Source organism: Cyprinus carpio, chromosome A13 (genome assembly GCF_018340385.1).
Source record: "Cyprinus carpio isolate SPL01 chromosome A13, ASM1834038v1, whole genome shotgun sequence".
In the NCBI taxonomy this organism is placed as follows: Eukaryota; Metazoa; Chordata; class Actinopteri; order Cypriniformes; family Cyprinidae; genus Cyprinus; species Cyprinus carpio.
This window is the reverse complement of record NC_056584.1, coordinates 24,920,132-24,941,984: the sequence shown is the minus strand read 5'-3', so window position 1 is coordinate 24,941,984 and position 21,853 is coordinate 24,920,132. Positions and strand designations below refer to the sequence as shown.

At 37.4% G+C, this 21,853-nt stretch overlaps 2 protein-coding genes across 11 annotated transcripts in view; both read right to left on the bottom strand.

Annotated features, from left to right (window-relative positions):
• Nucleotides 1-4,083, bottom strand: part of LOC109100503 (low density lipoprotein receptor adapter protein 1-B-like) — a 43,032-nt gene extending 38,949 nt beyond the window's left edge. For 5 of the 7 annotated variants that reach the window (XM_042769473.1, XM_042769474.1, XM_042769475.1 and 2 more), the window contains exon 1: nt 3,804-4,081. In XM_042769473.1, the coding sequence (XP_042625407.1) occupies nt 3,804-3,888 (85 nt within the window). In that variant the 5' untranslated portion in view covers nt 3,889-4,081. Of the gene's footprint in view, nt 1-3,803 lie in introns of all 7 variants that reach the window. The other 2 variants (XM_042769472.1, XM_042769471.1) reach the window with 2 other exon arrangements.
• A 2,509-nt stretch (nt 4,084-6,592) lies between these two features.
• On the bottom strand, nt 6,593-21,230 carry LOC109100686 (macoilin-2-like). 4 transcript variants are annotated; one of them, XM_042769463.1, is made up of 11 exons: nt 20,935-21,230; nt 15,478-15,619; nt 14,796-14,922; nt 14,048-14,171; nt 13,307-13,485; nt 12,368-12,938; nt 10,379-10,537; nt 10,118-10,300; nt 9,262-9,382; nt 8,973-9,147; nt 6,593-8,610 (listed from the first exon to the last, which is right to left on the bottom strand). In XM_042769463.1, exons 1-11 carry the CDS (start codon nt 21,012-21,014, stop codon nt 8,408-8,410), a joined length of 2,064 nt encoding a protein of 687 aa, XP_042625397.1. In that variant the 5' UTR covers nt 21,015-21,230; the 3' UTR covers nt 6,593-8,407. The 4 variants fall into 4 exon arrangements, with proteins under 4 accessions (XP_042625397.1, XP_042625398.1, XP_042625399.1 ...); XM_042769464.1 differs by having other exon boundaries at nt 12,368-12,935; XM_042769465.1 differs by having other exon boundaries at nt 12,368-12,932.
• Nucleotides 21,231-21,853: the final 623 nt, after the last annotated feature.

Genomic DNA, 21,853 nt, shown 5'->3' with positions numbered 1-21,853 from the left:
GATTGCGCGCACAGAGGAACGCAGAAACTAGTTGTCAGCACTGTCCTGGCTGAGATTTATCACTAAAGTAGCTTAGAATCTCAAAGCTTATTATAGCATATTTTTCTACTTTAGAAGGAACTAGGCTATTTACAATCCACAGCTTCACAATTAATATAGAGACGGTATGACTAATTCACACACGCAATCACTCGTACTGGTACTGTGCTAATTCATCTTTATCTGATCTTTATTTATCTCTTACACCGAGCAATAATCTGTAAGAAATGTTACGAACAAAATAACTGCTGATAGTGAGCTATGATGTCAGATCGCTCTTTCAATAGGAAAAAAATATCCCACCTTTAACAGTCAATCATATTTACAGTACAAACCTTGTCAGTGAACTATGAGGGCAAAAAAACAAAACAGAAACAAAATAATCGTTCATTAATCGTAATCGAGGTAAAATGTTCAATTAATCGAGGTTTTGATTTTAGGCCATAATCGTCCAGCCCTGGTAGCCAAAGCAAAATAAACTCATTTAACCTCTTCTAGGGCCCATATTTACAAAATAGAGACTTCTGGGAATCCATACTCTGGGCTCAAAAGACCAAGTCATTCATTTCGGATCCAAAGGCATCCAGCATGTTCTGGTGTTGCTAGAGGAGGAGTACAGTGAGAAGTGCTTGGTACCCACAGTGATGTTCAGTGCTAGTAAAGCTTTTCTATAGGGATGAATGAGTGCTGAAGGTGTGAGGGGGTTGTGCTTTATCAATGCTGCCATGAATTCATACACTACTGTGTAATGGAATACAAAAACTTGAAACAGAAGATGCTACCCTACTCCCATTTTCTGCATTATTGGGCATTTTTTCAGCATGACAATGAATATATTCATTCTCCCAAGGTGAAAATCCTTCAGTGGACATGTATTTCACTCAGTCTTAACGCTCTTGAGCAGCTGTGGGGGATTCTGTAGAGACGAGCTGAGAACACTCCCCATTAAAGACCAGAGCATTTAAGGAGGTCGTCCCTCCAGGAGTTAAACAGGACTTATGTGGATATTTGTGGTGTTCTTGTACACTCAGTGCCAAGAAGGGCCAGAGGAGTATCCTTTAAGTTCTGGAGGACATACTAAGTACTAGAATATTATACATTTTCTGAATTAAATCTGTACTCATTTCAGCAGTCCTATATTTAAATAAAATTGGCTAATTTACTTAAAATTTACAGAAAATATTGGCATATATTTTGTTGTTTTTATTAAGTATATGTTTAATATGTTTCAATTTTGCCATCTTTCCGTGAATCATATTAGTGATCATTAAGAAAATACATCTTTTATATTTATTCAGAGGGGGTGTATTCTTTATGCTGTGCACTGTATATATATTTATATATATATATATATATATTTTTATATATATTATATATATTTTTTTATAAAATTGTTCATATTGTTTATATTTTTAATATTTTTTTTTTTTTTTGTAGTTATTTATATTATCTTTTATAAACACTTAATTTAATTATATTTTACATACATATATGAATATTTGTAATATTATATATATAAACTGTATGTAGATAAATTGTTAATTACAAATAATTTAGTAATTATATATAGATAAATGTATCTAACTGTTCATGTTTTAATATTTTATTTTAAGTATGTTAAATATTTTATAATTTAATAATTTTATAATATATTATATATACTTTAAAAATATTCAGCATATGATATATTTTTATAACAAATATTTGTAAAATATAATGCATATAAATTGTTTATATTTGATAAACATGTCAGATATTTCAGAATCTATCTAATCTATTAATTTATTTATAAAATATATTTTAATTTATAATTTTAAAATATATTTTAGAAATAATATACATCACTTTCTTCAATGCGACAGATGAATGACATACTTCTTTCATGCATGGCTTTGAAACATTTAGTGGAACATGATAACTGACTGACATGCTGATAATTTAAACCATGTTAATATTGGTCAATACTAGCATTGTCACCAATATATCATGCATCCCAAAACCCAAGCATGACAGTGTGCTGACATCAGTCTGACAGCGAAGCGTGTTTGTGGAGGGCTTCCCCGTGTGAAAGCAAAGGGTCACCAGGCAGTTAAGCTTGTTTTTGTGAGCCGCCACCGTGCAGCAGATGGATTTAACTCTCCTGTCTGTGGGACTTACACACCGCATCAGAGATCAAAGATGCCTCTGGATCCAGTGGAACACCAGCAGCGGAGACCAGCGGTGCACGTGCACAGAGATTTAAAGAAATACTTCACCCAAAAGAGGAAAGGCTCTTTATTGACTCATCCTTGTATTGTACTTATCTGCATAACTGCCTCTCTGCACAAGAACCAAAAATTGTATGTGTTTTTATACGGTTTCAGTATAGTGTGTAATTAGTATATGGACCACTTTTATGATGCTTTTATACTGAATTTGATCATTTTGGAGCTTAACGGCTCTTTTAGGTTTGACAGAAAAACGTGAGTCATACAAGTTTGGAATAATTCCTTTGAGGGTGTGTTATATTGGAGCCGAGACAACATTGCAATAAAACAGTCAAAGGAATCAAAGAAAAACAGAGAATACCAGAGACTGGTCTCTTTCTTCACAGTCTTTCCTGCTTTTTCCCCAAATAGAGCAAGTCCATGTACACCTAAAAAGTGCTGCCTAGCAACACTGGGTTGCCAGGATCAGCCCCATTCTATCGCCATGCTCTCTAAAGCAAGACAAAACACCAGATTCAGTTCATATACATCTGATTTATATCGAGCTATGCGTTTCTGAAAAGCTTAAAAGAATCGGTTCATAAGAATCATTTTATCGGGAATCGTGCGACAGTGAGCTCGCTGTAACCGACTCGTAAGAATCATTCGTTCGCGAATCGGAGTACCTTTTTGATTCACTTTAAAGAACCGGTTCATAAGAATCGTTCGTTTGCGACATTGATCTCGAAGTATGTGTTCGACTCCCATTAAAAAAAAAAACGGCTAATAAAACTTATTATTTCGGGAATCAGGGTACATCGATCGCGCTGTTTGGTTTTGATTCACTATAAGGAATCGGTTCAGATGAATCGTTTGTTCGGGAATCGAACTGATCGCGTTGTCTGTTTGCAGCTCCCCCAGAAAATAGCAGGTTCATAAGAATCATTCGTTTGGGAACCGCACGACATTGATTTCGCAGTACGTGTTCAACTTCCATTAAAAAAAGAAAAAGAAAAAAGAACAGGATCATAAAAGTCATTTGTTCGGGATCGGGGTACTCCGATCGCGCTGTTTGGTTTGATTCACTATAAGGAACCGGTTCAGAAGAATCATTCGTTCCGGAATCGAACTAACACTGATCGCGCTGTAGATTCAGTGAATATCAGTGCAGGACAGGCTGTCAAAAACCGAACAACAGCAAAATCACTTGGTTTTGGTATTTAAAACCTGAATCGGTTCTGAAAAAGAAACGGTTCTCGGTTCCCAACCCTTTTTTGGAAACAAATCTATATCAATCTATACAATACAAAAAGCAGTCATGACAATACGCATCATTTGCTGAACACTGCTTTCAAATTGCACTAAAATATAGTTGACTAACAAACAGCGGAGCTTGAAAACTTGAACAGTTCAAGATTTGTTATGAAATGTCATGTTAATGCGAGTAAATTCCTGCTTTAACACACAAGTTGCAAGCAACTTTGACTCTGAACTTCATAACTGATCAACAGATATAAACCAGAACTGTAACGACCGTTTCCAAGCAAATTCATACAGACTGACAGCTATAAAACTCACTTTTATGTTTTCCAGAGCTCCAGGACTGTTTCGCCAGACTGGGACTGCGAATGATCGCGCGTCCGGCTGATTTTAGCGCGTCCATGATGAATACAGTTTATTGCGACAATTAATAATCCTGAGAGCGCGATCCTCCGGTTGTCCTCGGTCCGATCGAGCCCGATCCTCTCCCCGCAGGAAAACTTTTCTGACAGCCAGTAATTTCTTCCTTTTCCGCGGATGATCCCGGGTGGATGTATGAACATGTTCGCCACGGCGGGCGGGGCTTAGTATGTAAATTAACCGGATAATGTTCCGTCATGACGCTGCCGTGAGGGGGCGGAAGGCGGAGTTTAGTATGTAAAGTAGGCAGATAATATTCAGTGGGCGGGGCTTCGCGTGTGTATATAAACAGAGCGCCGTTTGACTTGTGTGATTAAAACAAATAATACTATCAAACGATAAACATTTATTTTACAGTATTTGGACGCTTTAAACCACGCATAACATTACGGTTAATAATAATATGGATAATGGAAAAAAAGGTTGATAATAATAAAGAAATTATTGAATAAACAAATAAAAAACATAAATAGAGAAAAATACAAATACTAATAGAGAATATTGCAGTTATGAGATCTAGTATTGATGTATAAACCTCATTATTATTTTTTGCGTAACAAATAAGTAGGCCTACTTATTCAAGGAGCCAATTCTATTATATTCTGTCAAGTAACAGTAAAAGTATGTTACACTAATGATTACTGAAAAAAAGTGCTTTGTGTTGTTCTTTTTAAAAGCATCGTATTGTGATATCAGTAAATTGCACACTTGCACAACTGAAAAAGTATTTACAAAGAAGAAGTTAGGATTGTGGTAATTATGAAGAAACTGATATGATGAACTATTAGTTTGCTATAATTACTAAAATTACAAATAAGTACAATTTAGTTAAAAATGTAGTAGCCAATTGTATTAAATTCTGTCATGTGTTACTAAAAGTATATTACACAAATATTTTCCATAATAAAAATGGTTCAATTGCATTGTTCTTTAAAATAAACAAATACATGATATTTTAGGTATGATATGAGCAAATTACACGTTTCAGCTAATATTTCAGAAAATATTCACAAAAATTATTTATAAAAAACATAATTTCTTTCCATTGTCTCAGTGTTGCCTCCATGAGGCACGTGGTTAATTTTATGCAAGAAAAGTGAATCTAACAACAAATGTCAACATGGCTTTTGTATATATACTATTTAGCAGCAATGAAGAAATACAGAACGGATGAGAAATAGAAGTGAACCTTTTCTTTGAGAGTGTAGTTGTCTTTCTCTCCACTCATCCCTGGCTAAACTCATCCGCATGAGTGCTTCAACACTGACAGTCCATCACCACATGGGGAAAGAGATGGAAATAAAGAACCTGAAAGGTGAAGAAAAAAAAAGACATGAAAAAAAGTGTGCAGTTCATATGAGAATATAACAGCTTTAACTGGTGAATAGATAGATATATACATACAGGTCTGGAATGGCATAAGAGTAAACTATCACTATCCACCTATCCACCCATGATTGAGCGTGGCCATTTTAACTGGAATGTGTGAGGCTTCCTGTGTCAACTGTTTTCACTTATTTTATTTGCTATGACACTGCTTTGTAGCACAATTCGTTCTACTGTTCTTTGTTATTCTTCTAGTTATTTATCTAGTTATAGCAGATAATGCACATTCACATTAAATAGCTTATGTGCATTGCAAAATAACGTGGATGTGGCATCTTTAAATAAAAATTGAAAAGTAGAACCTCTGAATGTGACTTGTGTCATTTATCTGAACCAGTTTTTACATGCACATCATGCCACTGATGTGCTGAAGAGTGAGCGTGGAACTGTGTGCCTGTCTGCATGGTTATAAAAAGAGATGTGTTTAATATGAATGCTCTGGTTATTTATTCATGCACGTAATAACCTCTTATGAATGAGGGATGAAGGCCTCACGAGATGTCGGCACGAGATGCTGCAATAGTTTACAAATAAGCAACTTTTACCTGCAAAAAAAACGTATGAAAAATATATTTAAAAAAGCCACAGAGACTAATATGTGTATGTGTGTGTGTGTATATATATATATATATATATATATATATATATATATATATATATATATATATATATATATATATATATATATATATATACACACACGCACACACATACAAGAAAAAGAAGATGGGATTGAGCTGATTGTTAAGGTTTTTCTGGTTGGAAAAAATCTAGCATAATTGCCAGTTACATTCATAAAGACAAATTGAATGAAAAATGGTTGTTTGAACAATTTAAAATTAACAATAAACATTTGGAAATAACATATAAAAGTAAAAACAAGATCTAAAAGCAATATGAACCATGCAACTTTTTAATATGCAAGGTTTTCTTTTTTATTTTGTCTATAAATGACTGACATTACGCCATTTGTCAATGAAAATCTGTCCCAAGAAATCAGATAAACAAATGTTTACCTACTCTTTGGGGAAAAAATTTATTTAAAATTTTATTAAATTTATGTAGATAAAAATTGTGGCATTCAGAACATTGTAATGGTTTCACCATCATTCTTCCTCATGAATTAACCCTTTGCTCTGCCCAAAATAAGCCATAACCAGAAGGTTAGTTCTGTTTTATCATTTGCATTCAGCAATGTTTTTCCTTGCTGTCAAAACACTTTATATATTGTGACCCACCTATTATTTTGCATGCAAGCATTGAGAAACCACAACAATTAATGGACAAACCACAAAAGAATGTCAGATGCCAGAAAAAAAAATGTTTTATTACTTGAAACCTCACAGAGAGTGCAGCCAAGGTCCGGCCAAAAAACAGACAGAAAGAGAGAAGTGACAGTGGGCAAAGAAAACAAAACAACTGTCCCCCCCCACCCCCTTTCATTTAAACCACTTGGACTTTGCAAACATTCCCACTTCCTTCATCACATCATAGTTTTAAAAAACACAGACACCAAAAACAACAACCATCTCGGAGCACTACTATACCACATAGGACTGACTCTGGCTAAACCCCGCCCCCCTCCCGCCCATCATTCACCAATGGAATACTAACACAGTAACCCTTCTCCCCTTCTGAAACTACCCGCACCAGAACTCGTTTGAAGGAACTGACTTCCGCTGGTTGGCAAAATCTATTTGCTTTAACACAAATCTGAGGGTTTTTCCAAAAGGTGGGTTGGCTCGGGACGTTCTCCCTTTAACCCGGCAATACTTCATGTTTAGCAGACGTCTGGATCTGTATTCATTTGCACAGCAAGTGTGATGATGGTCCGACGAACACCTTTCCAAGAGTCTAATGGGTTTAAAGTAGCAACACTTTCAGAACGCAACGGCGCCATCAAGTGGCACAACCAAGAATTTCTCTGAAAACCAGACACAAACTATATAATAATAGCAATAACACTCTCCTCTAGCTTCTGATCATTGGACCAGCCAGTAACCTGAAAATTACAGTCTTAGTTGGCACTGGACTACACTAGCTTCCGTCTGATACTGAGAGATGGTCAATACAATAAAGAAAACAAGGAGGGGAAAGTATCCCATGTTTTCATACTTAAGATATTCCCTTGTGAGCTCGTCAACAGTGCAAAAGTGCAACGTTGGATAAATAAATAATAATGTAAACAAATGACCAAATTCACAAGTGTGGAGTCTTCATGCCAATGGGCTGGTGATCCGTTTGCCGTATGTGACCAAAAAGGTGTTTGAGGCATGAAGTGGCGGAGGGAGGGAAGAGATCTTTTGGTTCCACCAATGAGGTCCCATATGAAGGCACTGATTATCTGTAACTGGTGAATTACACTGCTGGACTGTGTTTGTGACGCAGTTTGTCTTTTTGTACCAGGAGGAAGAACAGCAATCCACAGATGAAGCTTCGGTCCGTCATACGAGTCCTTAAAGACCGGGAGTCATCCGATCCTGACGTACTGAGAGGTGAGATAATTTTGTTGCATTGTTTCTGGGATGTTTTGTTTTTTGAACATTGCATTACATTCTTCTCATATTAGATGGTGACATTCTTGAGTAAAAATCTTCTTCTGATATGGGGTAGAGCACCTGGGACAACAGATCTCAGACTTGCCCTGCTTTGCAACACCCCCCGAGAAAAAAAAAAACCAAAAACCTTAAATCAAGGCCGAAATCCAAAGAAGAGGGGGAAAAAATGGATGCGAGTGGTCTCTGAATGGACTGAGGGAAGATACTCACCAACTTCTGTGAGGTTTCTAGACATTTACAAGAGAAAAGAAACGGCAGTTTCCTACTCAACGTGTGATGTCCCTTAAAAGTCCTCTTTTTTTGTCTTTTGTTTTTTTACTACAACAAATACAGTCACACAATACAACATCCTTCGCCCCAGGCAAGAAGCTGGAGTAATAGAAGACGAAAAAAACTAAAACAAAAAAGCAATCTGCGCCACAGACATGCCAAAGATGAATCTGAATCTGGGCCTATTGAGGGAAAAAAAAAACAACCAGAGAAGACTGTGTGTGTATGTGTGTGTGTGTCTGTGTATGCAAGAATGAGTGTAGGTCTGCTGTGGTGGGAAACAAGCATTCATTTTTTCAGGGGCTGGTAAACCGATGCATTGGGGTCCAGTCCCGATGGACTGGTGTCCATGAATTTGGAGGAGTAATGGGGCGTGACTGGGGTCATGTTGCCCGTATCTGCGGAATACACCACGCTGGGCATGACAGCCATGACCTCTGCTATCTTCTGCTTCAGGTCTTTAATCTCCTGGTCTTTCTGCAGAATTTGACCTAAAAGAACACAAATCCAGACAGGAACAACTTTTAGTGTTTTTCTATGTTTGGGGGGAAAAGACACACACAGTACAATTCAAAAGTCTGGGGTCAGTAATGTTCCTTAACACTTCTGAAAGAACACGTTATGCACACCAAGACTGCATATATTTGATCAAAAATACAGTAATATAGTGAAATATTATTACAATTTAAAATAACCATTTTCAATTTGAATATATTGTAAAATAGAATCTTATTTTGTGTAATTTTTTTTCCCCAGGATTCTTTGATGAATAGACCATTTTCATTTTCAACTGTGTTCAAACTTAAATGCTGATCTCTGTGGGTAATCTGGACAAATGTGTGTGATGGAAGACCTTGTGCGATCTCCAGCTGTCTCTTAGCGTCTCCGAGGGCAGAGAAGAGGTCCAGCTTGATTCGGGTCTCAGCGCTGAGGCTGTTTTCCAGGTGCTGGGTTTTATCCTGCATTGCTGACAGCGCTGACATCAGAACCTCTGTGTCCTTCTCATTTTCCTTATATTTATGTAGCTCCTAGAAAGACATGACAGAAGGAGTAGTTTGTTTTTATACTTTTTCCCCATTTACAGAAGAATCAGAAGATTTTGAAACATTAATAGCGAATATGGCATTTAAACATCTCCTCACTTGTACTTTGAGCTCCATCTCTCTGATTTGTTCTTCTTTCACCTTGATGTCAAGCGTGAGTTTCTTATACTCCGTCTCCAGCTCAGAAATCCTCCTTCTCAGAGACTCTGTGCACTCACCTCTGACAGACACAAATAGACGCACATTAGTTCACATAAAAAAAATACAAAATAAAAATAATAATAATTAAAAAAAAAGGGGAGTTAAATATCCTGCAGTTGTCTGCAAAGAAAACAGAAACAGCTCTCATGAAAGGGAAGATATAACTGACAAGGGAAAAGAGAGAATCATGTGAGAAACAGACAGAATGGACGATGAAGGCAAAGCTATAAAAAAGCAGTCAGAAAAAAAAATGAAAAAGAATGGAGTGGCAGAAAAAATTTGTATGGCATACATGTTATGTATGTGACTGTTTTGGGTCAGTAAGATTTTTTTTTCAGAGCAATTACTTTTATTTAGCAAGGACATATTAAATTAATTAAAAGTGAAAATAAAGACATTTATAAAGTTATAAAATATTTATTTCAAATAACTTTATAAACAAAGACTGGAGTAATGGCTGCTGAAAATTCAGCTTTGCATCACAGGAGTAAATGACATTTTAAAATATAAAAGAAAAGAAAACTATTTTAAATTGTAATAATTTCACCACCTTACTGTTTTTATTTTTTTTCTAAAATGCAGCCTTGGTGAGCATAAGAAACTTCTTTCAAAAACACTGAAAAATCTTACTGAACCCAAACTTTTGAATGGTATAATGAAATGGAAAGGAAGAGAACGAAATGCACACTATATAACAGAATAAATGTTAGGAAATGTAATACAATGGCATGATGGGAAGGTGTGTCATTAGCACCTGGTTGCCGCTGCAAGAGCAACTGCACGGGCTGCTGTGGCCTCCTCCAGCTTCTTGCGTTTCTTTTCCTCTGCTAACAGTTTCTCTGCTGCAGCACGAGCCTCCTGTTCTGCCTTCAGACGCTTCTCCAGCTGCCCCACTGTCTGCTTGTCCTTCTGCTTCGCCTGCACAGCGTTATGAAGTCTGAACACAAAAAAAGAGTTTGCATTAATGTCTCCTCTGAGCTCTCTTAAGGAGCAAACTGAAGGTGGGATGTCTCACTTGTTTTGCAGTAGTTCATTCTCCTGTCGAAGCTGTCCGAGCTCAGAGCGTATGCTGCGTTCAGAGCTGCCTAGAGAGCCCAGCTGGCTGCGCAGATCCTGTTCGGTCTGTCTGCTAGCCTGCAGGTCTGCCTTCAGCTTCTTAACATCTTGCTCCAGCCTAAACACACATAAACATACACTTTAGGTCATAATGGGTCATCATGATAAAAGTGAAATTAGAGAAAAGGCCTGAGCTTCCTAAAACCTAACAGGGTACCTATATAGACAGCATTTCTGGGCATGCAAACTTGCTCAAAGTATGATATAAATACCAATCATGGACAAAAATGCTGTCCAAGCAGGAAAGTAGATTATATAAAACTAATTGTTTTGAGGTAACTGGAGGTTTCTACCAGCTTTGAGGTGTTTTGTGGTCTGTTTTACTACTGAATTGGTCCGGAACCAAGAATGTTTTAATAATATAATTTAGTGTATAGGTATAAAAGAAAAGGACTGACCCCGTATCTGAATATGCCTAATTTCCTATGAAATAGTATGTGAAATATGGTATGCTAAAAGAGTAGTATGTCCGAATACACAGTTTTTGCAAAAACAGTAGGACCTAGATCACCTACTATTTCCAAGTGTGTATCTGATGGACACTTTACTATCCTATGAGGCCATGGGAGACATTAGGGCCTTTCTAACTGCTTTAGTTCCAGAACTAAATGTACAGTACTAAAGTACTGGGACGATTTTGCTCGAACTGTTTCCCAGTACCATTTAAAGGGTTGTATTCGCACCAAGAGTGTGTACTAGGACGTGACGTAAGCCAGTCGACAGCAACGTCATTTGTGCGAGGCTTTCAACAACATTAACAAAGAAGAACAACGTTAACGACATGAGGATGGAGGAAGCTATGATCAGAGCTGTGTTTTTGTTGTGTCTCACGAGTTTCACATTAATGGACATGGAATGTCGACGTATACGTAAAGCAATTGAAAGAACGGAAAGGAGGACTAAGAATCTCCAACAACAACTGGCAGTGCTACATTTGCTACAAGTGCCTGCACTTCACGGTCCGTATATTTATCGCTGTTCGTCATACTTGCGAAATAAGTTGACACAATGTTTACAGTATGTTACACAGCATTTTAAATAATGGTGGGTGAGGGCATTTTCGAACCCGTCTGGCCAATCAATGTCTACTTACGTCGTGGGTAGTACCAGTTGTGCTGGTTGGACACTGCTCCGGAGTAGGAGCTAATTTGGTTCTTGAAAAAGGCAGTCCGGTACTAAAATCAAAGTGGATAATTCCACAATTAGTTCTGGTACTATGAAAAGGTTCCTGCGGTGCGAAAGGCCCTATTATGTCTTTGTAGTTTATGACCATGCAGATCTGGTATGTCCAGATTGCATGCATAACACACACATACCTTTTTAATTCCGTCATAAAATCTTCTACCTATTCTGGCAACTTTACGAAATTTTACATGCAGCTTATCACCTGAAATGTATGGTCACTTTAGCAAAATTTTTGCTAAATTATGCATGCAAAAAATTGTCATTTTGCATCGTCAATTACAAACCAAACAGCTTTCTGTTGGTCAATGCAGCAAATTCATGTGACACCTTGAATCTGTTTCGCAATCTTTGTGGGAAAAGCTTTCGCCCTCAACTAAAATTTCAATTTGCATGTACTGAAATGACTCTCAACCACAAAAATTTGCAGAACAACGGCAAAAGGACCACAATTTATCATAAATGTCATAAAAACGAAAAGATAACTTTAAAAGTTCAGAGTCAATCTGAACTCAGCTCTTTTCCCCTCAGTTAAATTTTAGGAAAACTGATAAAAACTTGTTTATTAATGCTTTAATCAGATTACAAATGACAAAACATTAGTGTTTACTAGTGTGCAGTGTTATCGCACACCCTGCTGACCATTAGAGCTGCTGTTTTAACGTGAAGCCCTGATTTTGATACAGATGATGTGTGCGAGTCTAACCTGACGAGTGCTTCGGGTTTGCTCAGCTGATTGTTGGGAATGCAGTTTTCCACAGGGTCTCTGTTCTTCCCTCCTCCACACTTCTGTTTCCTGTCCCCCTTACTTGAGGAAGAGGTGGACAACGAAGGCCCGGAGGAAGACGGCACGCTGCCGTTGGCCGTTCCATGCCCCCGGGGCGAGGAGCTCCCTCCCCCTCCTCCGCTGGCATTTTTGTAATTTTTGTTGGAGTTGGAGGAGGAGGAAGAGGAGGAGGATGAAGAGTTTTCATCTTTCAGCAGGTTCTCAATGCTGCCCAGCAGATCTGAGCTGCTCAGTCTCTTACTGTTCACGTGGTTCTCCATGTACTCCATCTCCTGAGCTTTACTGTCCACTGATGGTAAGATGCTGCTGGTGCTGCTGTGATGGTTCTGGTTGTGTTGCTTTTTGGACTCGTTCTTGCCTCGTTCTTTCTCTCTGTATTCCAGCTCTGGTAATGTGTTGGATGAGGGTTTTTTACCGCCCGCCGAGCCGTTCTGTGCCACAGCTGGAGAGTCTACATCATGAATGCCTTTAGATGCTGCTGCTGCTGATAAAAGAGAAAGAGAGAGACTTTAACAGTAGTTTATACAAAACTGAAAATATTTACTCATGTCACAACTGCGATGAACAATTTTTGAAGTTTCTTCATGCAGCTCTGTTTATATAAAGTCTGTTCGTATCCGTCAAGCCCCAAAAAGGACTAATACACTTTAAAAATGCATTTGAAGTAGTCCATCTAGCTCTTGCATGTTCCAAGTCACGTGATTTACGATAGTAAAGAAAAGTCTTTTTCACTCCTTTTTGGAGCTTGATAGCCATGGCCAATAAAGAGCTTTGTAGAAACTATGCAACATGTCTCCAAATACCAGCATATGGTTGGGGGAATTATTGCCGTTAGGAGACACAGGGCAAAGTCCTTACCCTCCTCTGCTTCTCTCTCTTGTCTCTGTATGAGCTGTTGTTCTGGAGGTAACGCCTGCTGCAGCAGCTGCATGTAAAATTCGTTCTCTTTCTGCACTTCCTTCTGTTTCCGCAGACGCATCTTATAACTTACATAACTCTTAAAACCAAAGCCCAGGGTCACCACCGGGTACCCGATACTGTAAACACAGAAATAGGACATCATATGATTAGCATTGTTGGGAAAAAGCATCACAAAAAACACTGAAAACACAATTAAGAACTGTAACTTCACGCTTCGGTCCAAGTAACCTGTTCTACATTTTAATGGGAAAAACTTGAGCCATTGTTTTCTGCACCACTTCAAATGTTGTGGATTATTACTGTGTACTGCTATGTGACTAAATATCATTTTGAATAGTACACTTGATAGGTTTGGGTTTGATGGTATTTAGTCTTCTGATTAGTGATGCACCGAAATTAATATTTTATCAAATTATTAATTTAATTTAGCCCAAAAAACTTGGTATTTGGTTTTTCGGTGCATCACTACTGCTGATCATAACAAACACACAGTCCCTGGACAATTACTGATGTAAACTCTGAAGCAGGTCACACGTCGTCACTTACAGTACTAAAAGCATGACTAACACTCTCTGAAATGGTTTAGAGGAAAGCAGACAGATCAAGCTGAAACTTGCTCACAATCAGTGCCAATGTTTGACTCATCAATGCAAGTAAGGACTGAGGAAAATGGCATACCAGTGAGCTGCAAACGGACGGCACAAGTCCACGTGGAAGTGTTTCAAATCTTTAAATCTGATAGCTGCCTCGATATAAACAAAAAGTATCCATAGTGAAACAGTGGGCAGGCACACCCCTCGTTCTGTGGAGAGATGGAGTGTGTGAGACGAGAACGGTCAATTCAACATGTGCTTAAAATACTTCAGTTGACAACAGTGAGTGAGTGAGTGTAATAATCTCAACATTAACAGCCCGAATTAATCAAAAAAAAAAAAAACAACGATTCAAGCACACACACTCTATGGGTGAATCTGAATCAAGGATCAGCTCTAAACAGGGTGAGTGAGTCATTTGAAACAAATCCTTTTGTTAACATCAAGATCCAGAGCTGCTCAGAAATAACCAAGCTTACAGCTGCAAGGTCACATAGCGTGTGTGCATGTGTTATAAAGCCAGAATAAATCATGTTATGACAACAAAAGCTCACAACAGCATGGGAATGATCCTCTCATGCTGCAGTCCACACATTTTATAAAGGGCATTCAAGAAACCAGAGATGGAGTCTCAAGTGTATCTACACCATACCAGACTGACAGACATGTCAGTTTGAGGTTGTCTATACAGGAAGTGTCAAAGCTGCGAATCATGAATGTTCAAAAACCACTGACTAATCAGCTGTAAGCTTGAGGTTAGACTTCAGTAACAGTACGATCAACGATGGCAGGGTGATCATGTAATACATTATGAACAGATGCGCGGCTCTTACCTGTGTGCCAGACGTACTGTACCCACACATATGTGCTGGCTGCAAAGAACAGCCACTGCACTGGGATGAACAGCAGACATATAATATCTGATGTGAATGCCACACACACAAAAAACACTGAGAACGCCTGCAACACACAGAGAGACACATCAGATCATCACATGTGTAACTGGCGTGACATGTCATTTCACAGGCTTCAGTAAAATGTCATTTCAGCACCCTGCTGCGAGACATGCATAACATCATATAAAACAATCCTGAACAGGATTTTATAACTATGCAGTTTTCATGATTATTTAAGAGATAAGAGGAACAATACCATACAGTTTAAAGAAGTGGATGCACGTAAAGTGCAGATAATACTTCAATACTGATGGCTGACCTTCTGTAAATGAAGAAATCTCTTAATCTCAGAGAAGACTAAAGAGTATAAACTAGTTAATACTATAGTGTGTGTGTGTGTGCAGCAGCTGATTTTAAGAAACAGTTCAACTAAAAATTACAATTCTGCCTACTAAAGTATAATTTATTTATGCACTTTCACTGTATGGAAAACAGAAACTCAGACATTTTGATAAACATTTGATTTTGTATTGGACAACATAAGCGTGAGCAATCGATGCCTTTAATTGTTTAGTCCTATTATCTGGATGAAATGCTTGTCTCACTCACACATACTCACCAGGCCCTGGTATCTGAAGGAGTCGTAAACACTGCGAATGAAGAGCCAGAAAGGCCAAAGGTACTCAAAGCGGAAGTCCAGGACAAAGTCTGCCAGCAGCACCAGCGCCCAGACCACCAGAAACTTCAGGTACAGGAACGTACTGAAACAAAGAAGAAGAGATTTTATTACCAAACCATTCAATCATGGGAAGCATGGGTAGGTGGGGGAGGATGTAATCACTGTTTGGCTTTCTCCAATGCAGCGTGTAGTGAATGAAGTGGATTATGTTTTATATAGGGATGAGAAGAGGCCAAGAACACATGAGTAAGATGTATCTCCAGATGTAGCAATGCAGATCCGGTGTACCAAATCCACCAGATATTCTTTATTTAGACTATAACTACGCCTCAGTGATATATTGAATACTGTCAATGTGATTCATTGTAAATCTTGATTTTAATGTGTTTTTTGGTCATTAAATGGCCCTAAAGACTGTGACACCAGACCGATTTTGGGATCATTCTTTGTTTCACAAAAATCGAAGCTTTACGATTAACATACATTAATTTATTTTTTGTTTCACAAAAATCGAAGCTTTACGATTAACATACATTAAACATTTTTTTTTTTCTCCTATAAAATCTTCTAGTAATCATCATAAATTATATATCATTTGAAAGCTTAGAAGCCCAAGATTCATCCTGTGTAAACCATTTTAAAATTGGATATTGCGTTACCATGGAAATGGTACTTTAAAATCTTATGGCGGTCTCCTCCCCCTTAGTGTGCAGTGTCAAGTGTCATATTACAAAATGCATTACGGTCTTTTAGAATCAAAACTTGTTATAATCTTGGCAACAAACATATCATTGGAAAGGTCTGAGTCTCAGGATTGCATATTTGGTGGTTATTTTGAGTATTGAAGTAAAATTGACAGAGAAATCTAGGGGAAAAATTCATTAAACAAAATTCAAAGGAGTTTTGATGGCTCCCAGTGGCTGTTTGTGGTATGACGCCCTAAATAAAACCTCACAGGGAACCTCAATTTTTTCATATCAACTTCAAATTTGGAACATAACTTATTTAGACACAAGGCTTTAATTTTATACTGATTTTAGAGTAAAAACCTGTTATGTAAAATATTTATAATAAATAAAATAAAATAAAATTAATATAGCGCATTTTATACAGTACATTTAAACTTCTATAACTTTTTGATACTTTATTTTTTTTTTATCCACTTTTGCCAAAATCTGCTAATTTTCTTCTTTAATAAGATACCAACCTTAGGTCTATATTCCAAAGTGTTCATGAAATACAACAATTTAAGTTTGGATAGTGCACTTTAATGCCTATTTTAAAAAATGGGGGGTGACAGTTAAGGGGTTTAATTTTAATAAATGTGTTTTATTATGCATTTCTTAAAGAAAATGTTTAAATAAATTGCATTATAAAAAATAAAATCTTAAAATTAATGTCTACCAGATAAAAGAGATAATAACAAGAAAAAAAAATCTAGATATTTTAACAGGCTCAGATTTAAACTACCAAAAAAGTGGATGGTGTTGGTAATTAATTTCAATATATTTCATCATAAAAGAAAGCATCATTTGGAAGAGAGGTGTAAAAACAAACAAACTATTTAATTGTTTTTTTTTGGGGGGGGGGCTTGTGGAATACTGCAGCTCTTCTGTCTTTAATAATTATGATTCATCTAATAACATCTACATATTTCTCTGCTGCTCATACAGGTGCTGAAGATGCTATTAATAGTGTTGAGATGACAGAAATTATTGTGTTAACAGAAAAAAAAAACAGTCACTGGACTGGTAGATCTGGGCTGATGACATATTTGTTCAATTCCACCTCACTGAGGAAAGCAACAACACAAATCAGACAACAGGTGTTACAGAAGCATCTTCACATATTATGTCATCAAAGTTGACAGTCAATGGATGGATGCATCTGCATATGCAACACATATTACACATGAGAATAAGAAGTTAAAATACTTTGATGAATGATTTGAGTACTGTATCCTTTGGAACATAACCAAACGCATGTAAATAGATTAACATTTGATTTGATTCTGATTTGAAATTAAACACAAAATTCTATGATCTTCAGATGAACAACATTTGCATTCTTTTTTAGCATCACACAGTTACAACCAAATCTATTTCTTAAGATCTTGTAGATTTTTAAGGTAATAACTTCTCATAGTCACAAAGCCTGTTAGGAGCTATAAATACTATTAAAGTGTGAGAATTAACTTGCACTAGTCTACGGATGTGCGTGTGACCGCTACACATACTAGGCACTTCAGATCAAAGCCACAGCCGTCTAACAGTGCTCGTCAATGTCAAAATGACTGAGATGGCCAATCAAATCAAAGTAGGCGGGGTTTACTGTTCACAGAAGCAGAGCACAAAGCATCAGTTTAACGTTAAAGAGAGCGAGGTAAGATGAAGCTGCAAACAATTTAATATTAGTCAACTTTTAATGGATACGATAGAAATGTTAAAGGTGCTGTACACACACAGGTTGCCAGATTGATGACACCAAAAGGAACGAGTGCACTTGACAATGAATAAAATGAAATACGCTGTGTTTTCCACCAACTGGCAACCCGGGGTGCCGAAATAAAATTGGGTAAACTGGCAGTGGGCGGGTTTCACAAACCAAAACACAGACCGACATTCTGGCCCAGAACGCACATTTTCAAAGGAGAATAACTGACTGTAGCATTGTTTTTCAGATAAACAAGTATGTTAACTTAGCATGTTTCTTAAATATCTGCAAACATATTATTGTATTTTCATGCTTTAGTAGAGTCAAAAACTTATTGCATCGTATCGTATCATTTAAAAATGTGTATGTACTGTATAAATACAGAATGCTTTGGTTTTGGCACAGTGGTTAACCAGAAAAAATGAAAATGGCACTTCATGCCGAAAAGGTTGCTGGCCCCTGCTCTAGAGCCACAACATTAAAGAGTCAAACATGCTGAACATTAAGCAGAATAGCAAATGACTGTGTGTGGTTGGTGTATTGTGGCAATCTTTTTTGGTGGAAGAAGTGGTGGTTATTTACCCACTGTGAGCAAATCATAATGTTTAACTGTGTCATCTATCGGCGGCAATAGCAACGCTTCAACAGTGGAATTGCTAACAAATGCAACTAGCGGTGTGCGAAATATTGAATATTCATGATATATCTGCAATTACTGGCCAGGAGCTGAGCATATAGTTTCTAAGTTCGATTCATTTTTGTTAATCAGTTCAAGCTGTCAGTGAATCAATGAAAAACTCTAATAATTTCTTGCAAGTATATGTACATTATTTTTAACACAACAATTGCTTTGTTAAAAATTAGCCTATATGTAGGTAAATATTGCTGTATATTAATGCATTGTTAATTTAGTGCACTGTGTATAGTGTATTTTACAAAATATGATTACTCCTTGCACTAATGTACACAAGGCATTATTTATTTATAATTATTTCCTTGTTTAGAAATAATCAAAGCATGTTTTCCATCTAGTTGATTACTGTATTTTACTTCTGGCATTATGAATCTGCTTGGCTTTAATAACTGTTTGGTTGACATTATGGTTTCTCAGATTGATGAAATTCATTTTTTGACTATTTCAGGGCAAATATTCACATAAACTAAAAAGTAATTGTCGCGCTCCAAATAGGAAAAAAAGGCCTTTTACTTCAGGTGCATTGAGCCAAGGTATCAACTGAAAATGAGCAATTAAAAATGTGAAGTAAAAACAACTCAGCACTGAAGATAGCAATGTGTTTGACGTCTGCTTGTCTATTTGTTTCTTGCACTTTATGCACGATGCAATTTATAAGATAAAAAATGTTTTGCTAGACTTTTTCAGCTTTCAGTGTACGGCTAGCAACCTTCTTGCTCAGAGCAAATATTCACAACATAATTGCCTATAAATTGTCGCCATCTATAGGCATCTTAATACAGCTCATTTAAGGCTCTGTGCCTGCTTAAAATTCTGTGTAAAGATGCAATGCAGCATAAAAGCCTGACTAAACTGTGCCTGCTCTGACCCACCTCAGCCACTAGTATCAAATATGTTTATCATTGCTGTGTAAATGCATTCATGCCACCTCTGAGTAGCATTAAACAGTCAGTGTAAAGACACCTAAACGCCACTTCCGAAGCAGCTCTATGCCACATCTGCAGTGTGAATTTGGTATAGTACACTTCACTGACATCTTGCTTTAAACATCTGAAATTAAGTCCTTATATGACCACCAACATACTATATACCAAACACTGAACAGACCCAAATACTGGTACTCAGAGACAATGGGTCAGCAATATGAACGGCACCCCATGCATAGAAATTAATGCTATTATATGAGACGTTATACCAACTGCTAAGTGATGAAATATGCAATACTGCTGCATAAAACCCCTTCAACAACATCACTTTTGATTGACAGGTCAGATGCTCCATGACAAAGATAACATTAGAAAACAAAAACACTCAGACTAACAAACTATGGCTCTCAATGAAAGAATGAATTGCGCAAAAAAAATGATCCCACATATGAAATATGTAGGTGTAATTAAAACTATTACCCTTACAAAAGAATAATTTACTTTCTTCCGTGAAACACAAAAGGAGATGTTAGTCACTCAAAACGACAGTCATCATTCAGGCATTTGCTTTATAATTTTTATGTTAAAAAAAGAAAAGAAAAGTAAATGGTGACTGAGGTTAGAAACATCTTTTGTGTTTCACAGACAAAAAGTCAGATGGGTTTGGACAATATTTCAAATAATGATAACGTTAATTTAAACATTATTCCTGGCAACAAAAAATACTATCACCGATATACTGTTCATTTTTGCCATATATAAATGTTTTATACCAAATTTGTAGTAGTTCGTGGGTTCCCAAGGAAAACGTAAACAAATTCGCCACTGCCTCCGGTCTCCCAAACTTCTGAGGAAAAACAGAGCCAACTTCAGTTATTTGGCGTCTCAGGCATTTAAAAACCTTCCAGCGGTCTCTTAGAAATCGTTATTTGAATAAACTCCACTCATTTACATATGAGATTTGCTAATTAAATTGAGGTTATCCTCCTTGCGGTCTTCTGAGAGGAAATCACAATCGATCAATGTCTTCGGCGCGGTTACTGACAGACTAATGTTAACGGTCCCGTCACGGCTGACAGTTACTGACTCTAACCGTCGAGTCTCGAGCCCACAGCGGTGGGTTTCGCGGGTTTTCTTTCTTTTAAAGCGCATCGCTGTAATGAGGCCTACGACAGCTTATTCATTTCTGCGGAGACGACTGTCTACCTTCAGCCAAGCTTTGTTGACGGTAGCTCAGCGATTTACAGTCTCTCTGTGAGATCTTAGACCTTAATAAAAACGAGTTGTGGGTGTTTCCTGAAGCTCGGGGATGATAACGGTTCGATCGGAAGGTCTGGATCGTACCTGCTGTAGATCCCCTCGGTGATTCGGTTCCGTTTTAAGGGCCGTCGGAGCTTGCTGCAGTCCGCATTGCGCCGCTTCATCCTCGCCCCCTTAAATCGGGCTTTTTAATACGTACAGCAGTATGGTCCAGGGTTCTCTCTTATTCGGACGGGAAACATTGGCGGTCCCGCAAAGGAATATACCGCTGTGGTTGTTGTTTTTTCTCCTGGAAACAAAGAAATAAATAAAAAGACCGAGTGGAAGACCCTCCTCCTTCTCTCGGCGCAGACGCACAGACACGGGCCTAGACAGGTGTGACTGACAGGCCGCTGAGCCAATAGGAATCGCGTCTGTGGGCTGTCAATTTGAATGACAAGACAAACAGCCAATAAGCAGCGGCCTCTTTTGTTGCGGTACCAAAGAAAGGGAAATGGGGCTGCTGACAGGTTTTCTTCGCCTCACCAATCGCTGTCTTTGTGGACAAATGAGGTAGTGCTTCCTGACCAATAGGATTGATTTGGGCGGAACTCTTCGTACGATTTTTGCGTATTATTTATGAAAGATGCGTATTTCACATAAACGTACTTTACGTTGGTACGTTGCGCGTTCCATTGCTAGGCACATTTGAATTTAAATTGAGTGATTGTACATCACTACAATGCCATAAACAAAGCCACACCAAGAAGCTATGCATTATTCATTTAATAATTAATATTATGATTAGTGGTCACTTTTTTTCCTTTTTTCCTTGTTTGTTGAACACTTGATATCAAATTAATTTATTTTAGTTTTTTTTTAGTTATTTTTTGTTTTGAGTGTAGATTTTTTTTGGTAATTGTCTGAATAAACATCTCATCTGCTGCATCATATTATTAACATGTGTACATATACAAATTTTACTATGGGGATTTTATATATGTTATAAACTTATATCTTCATC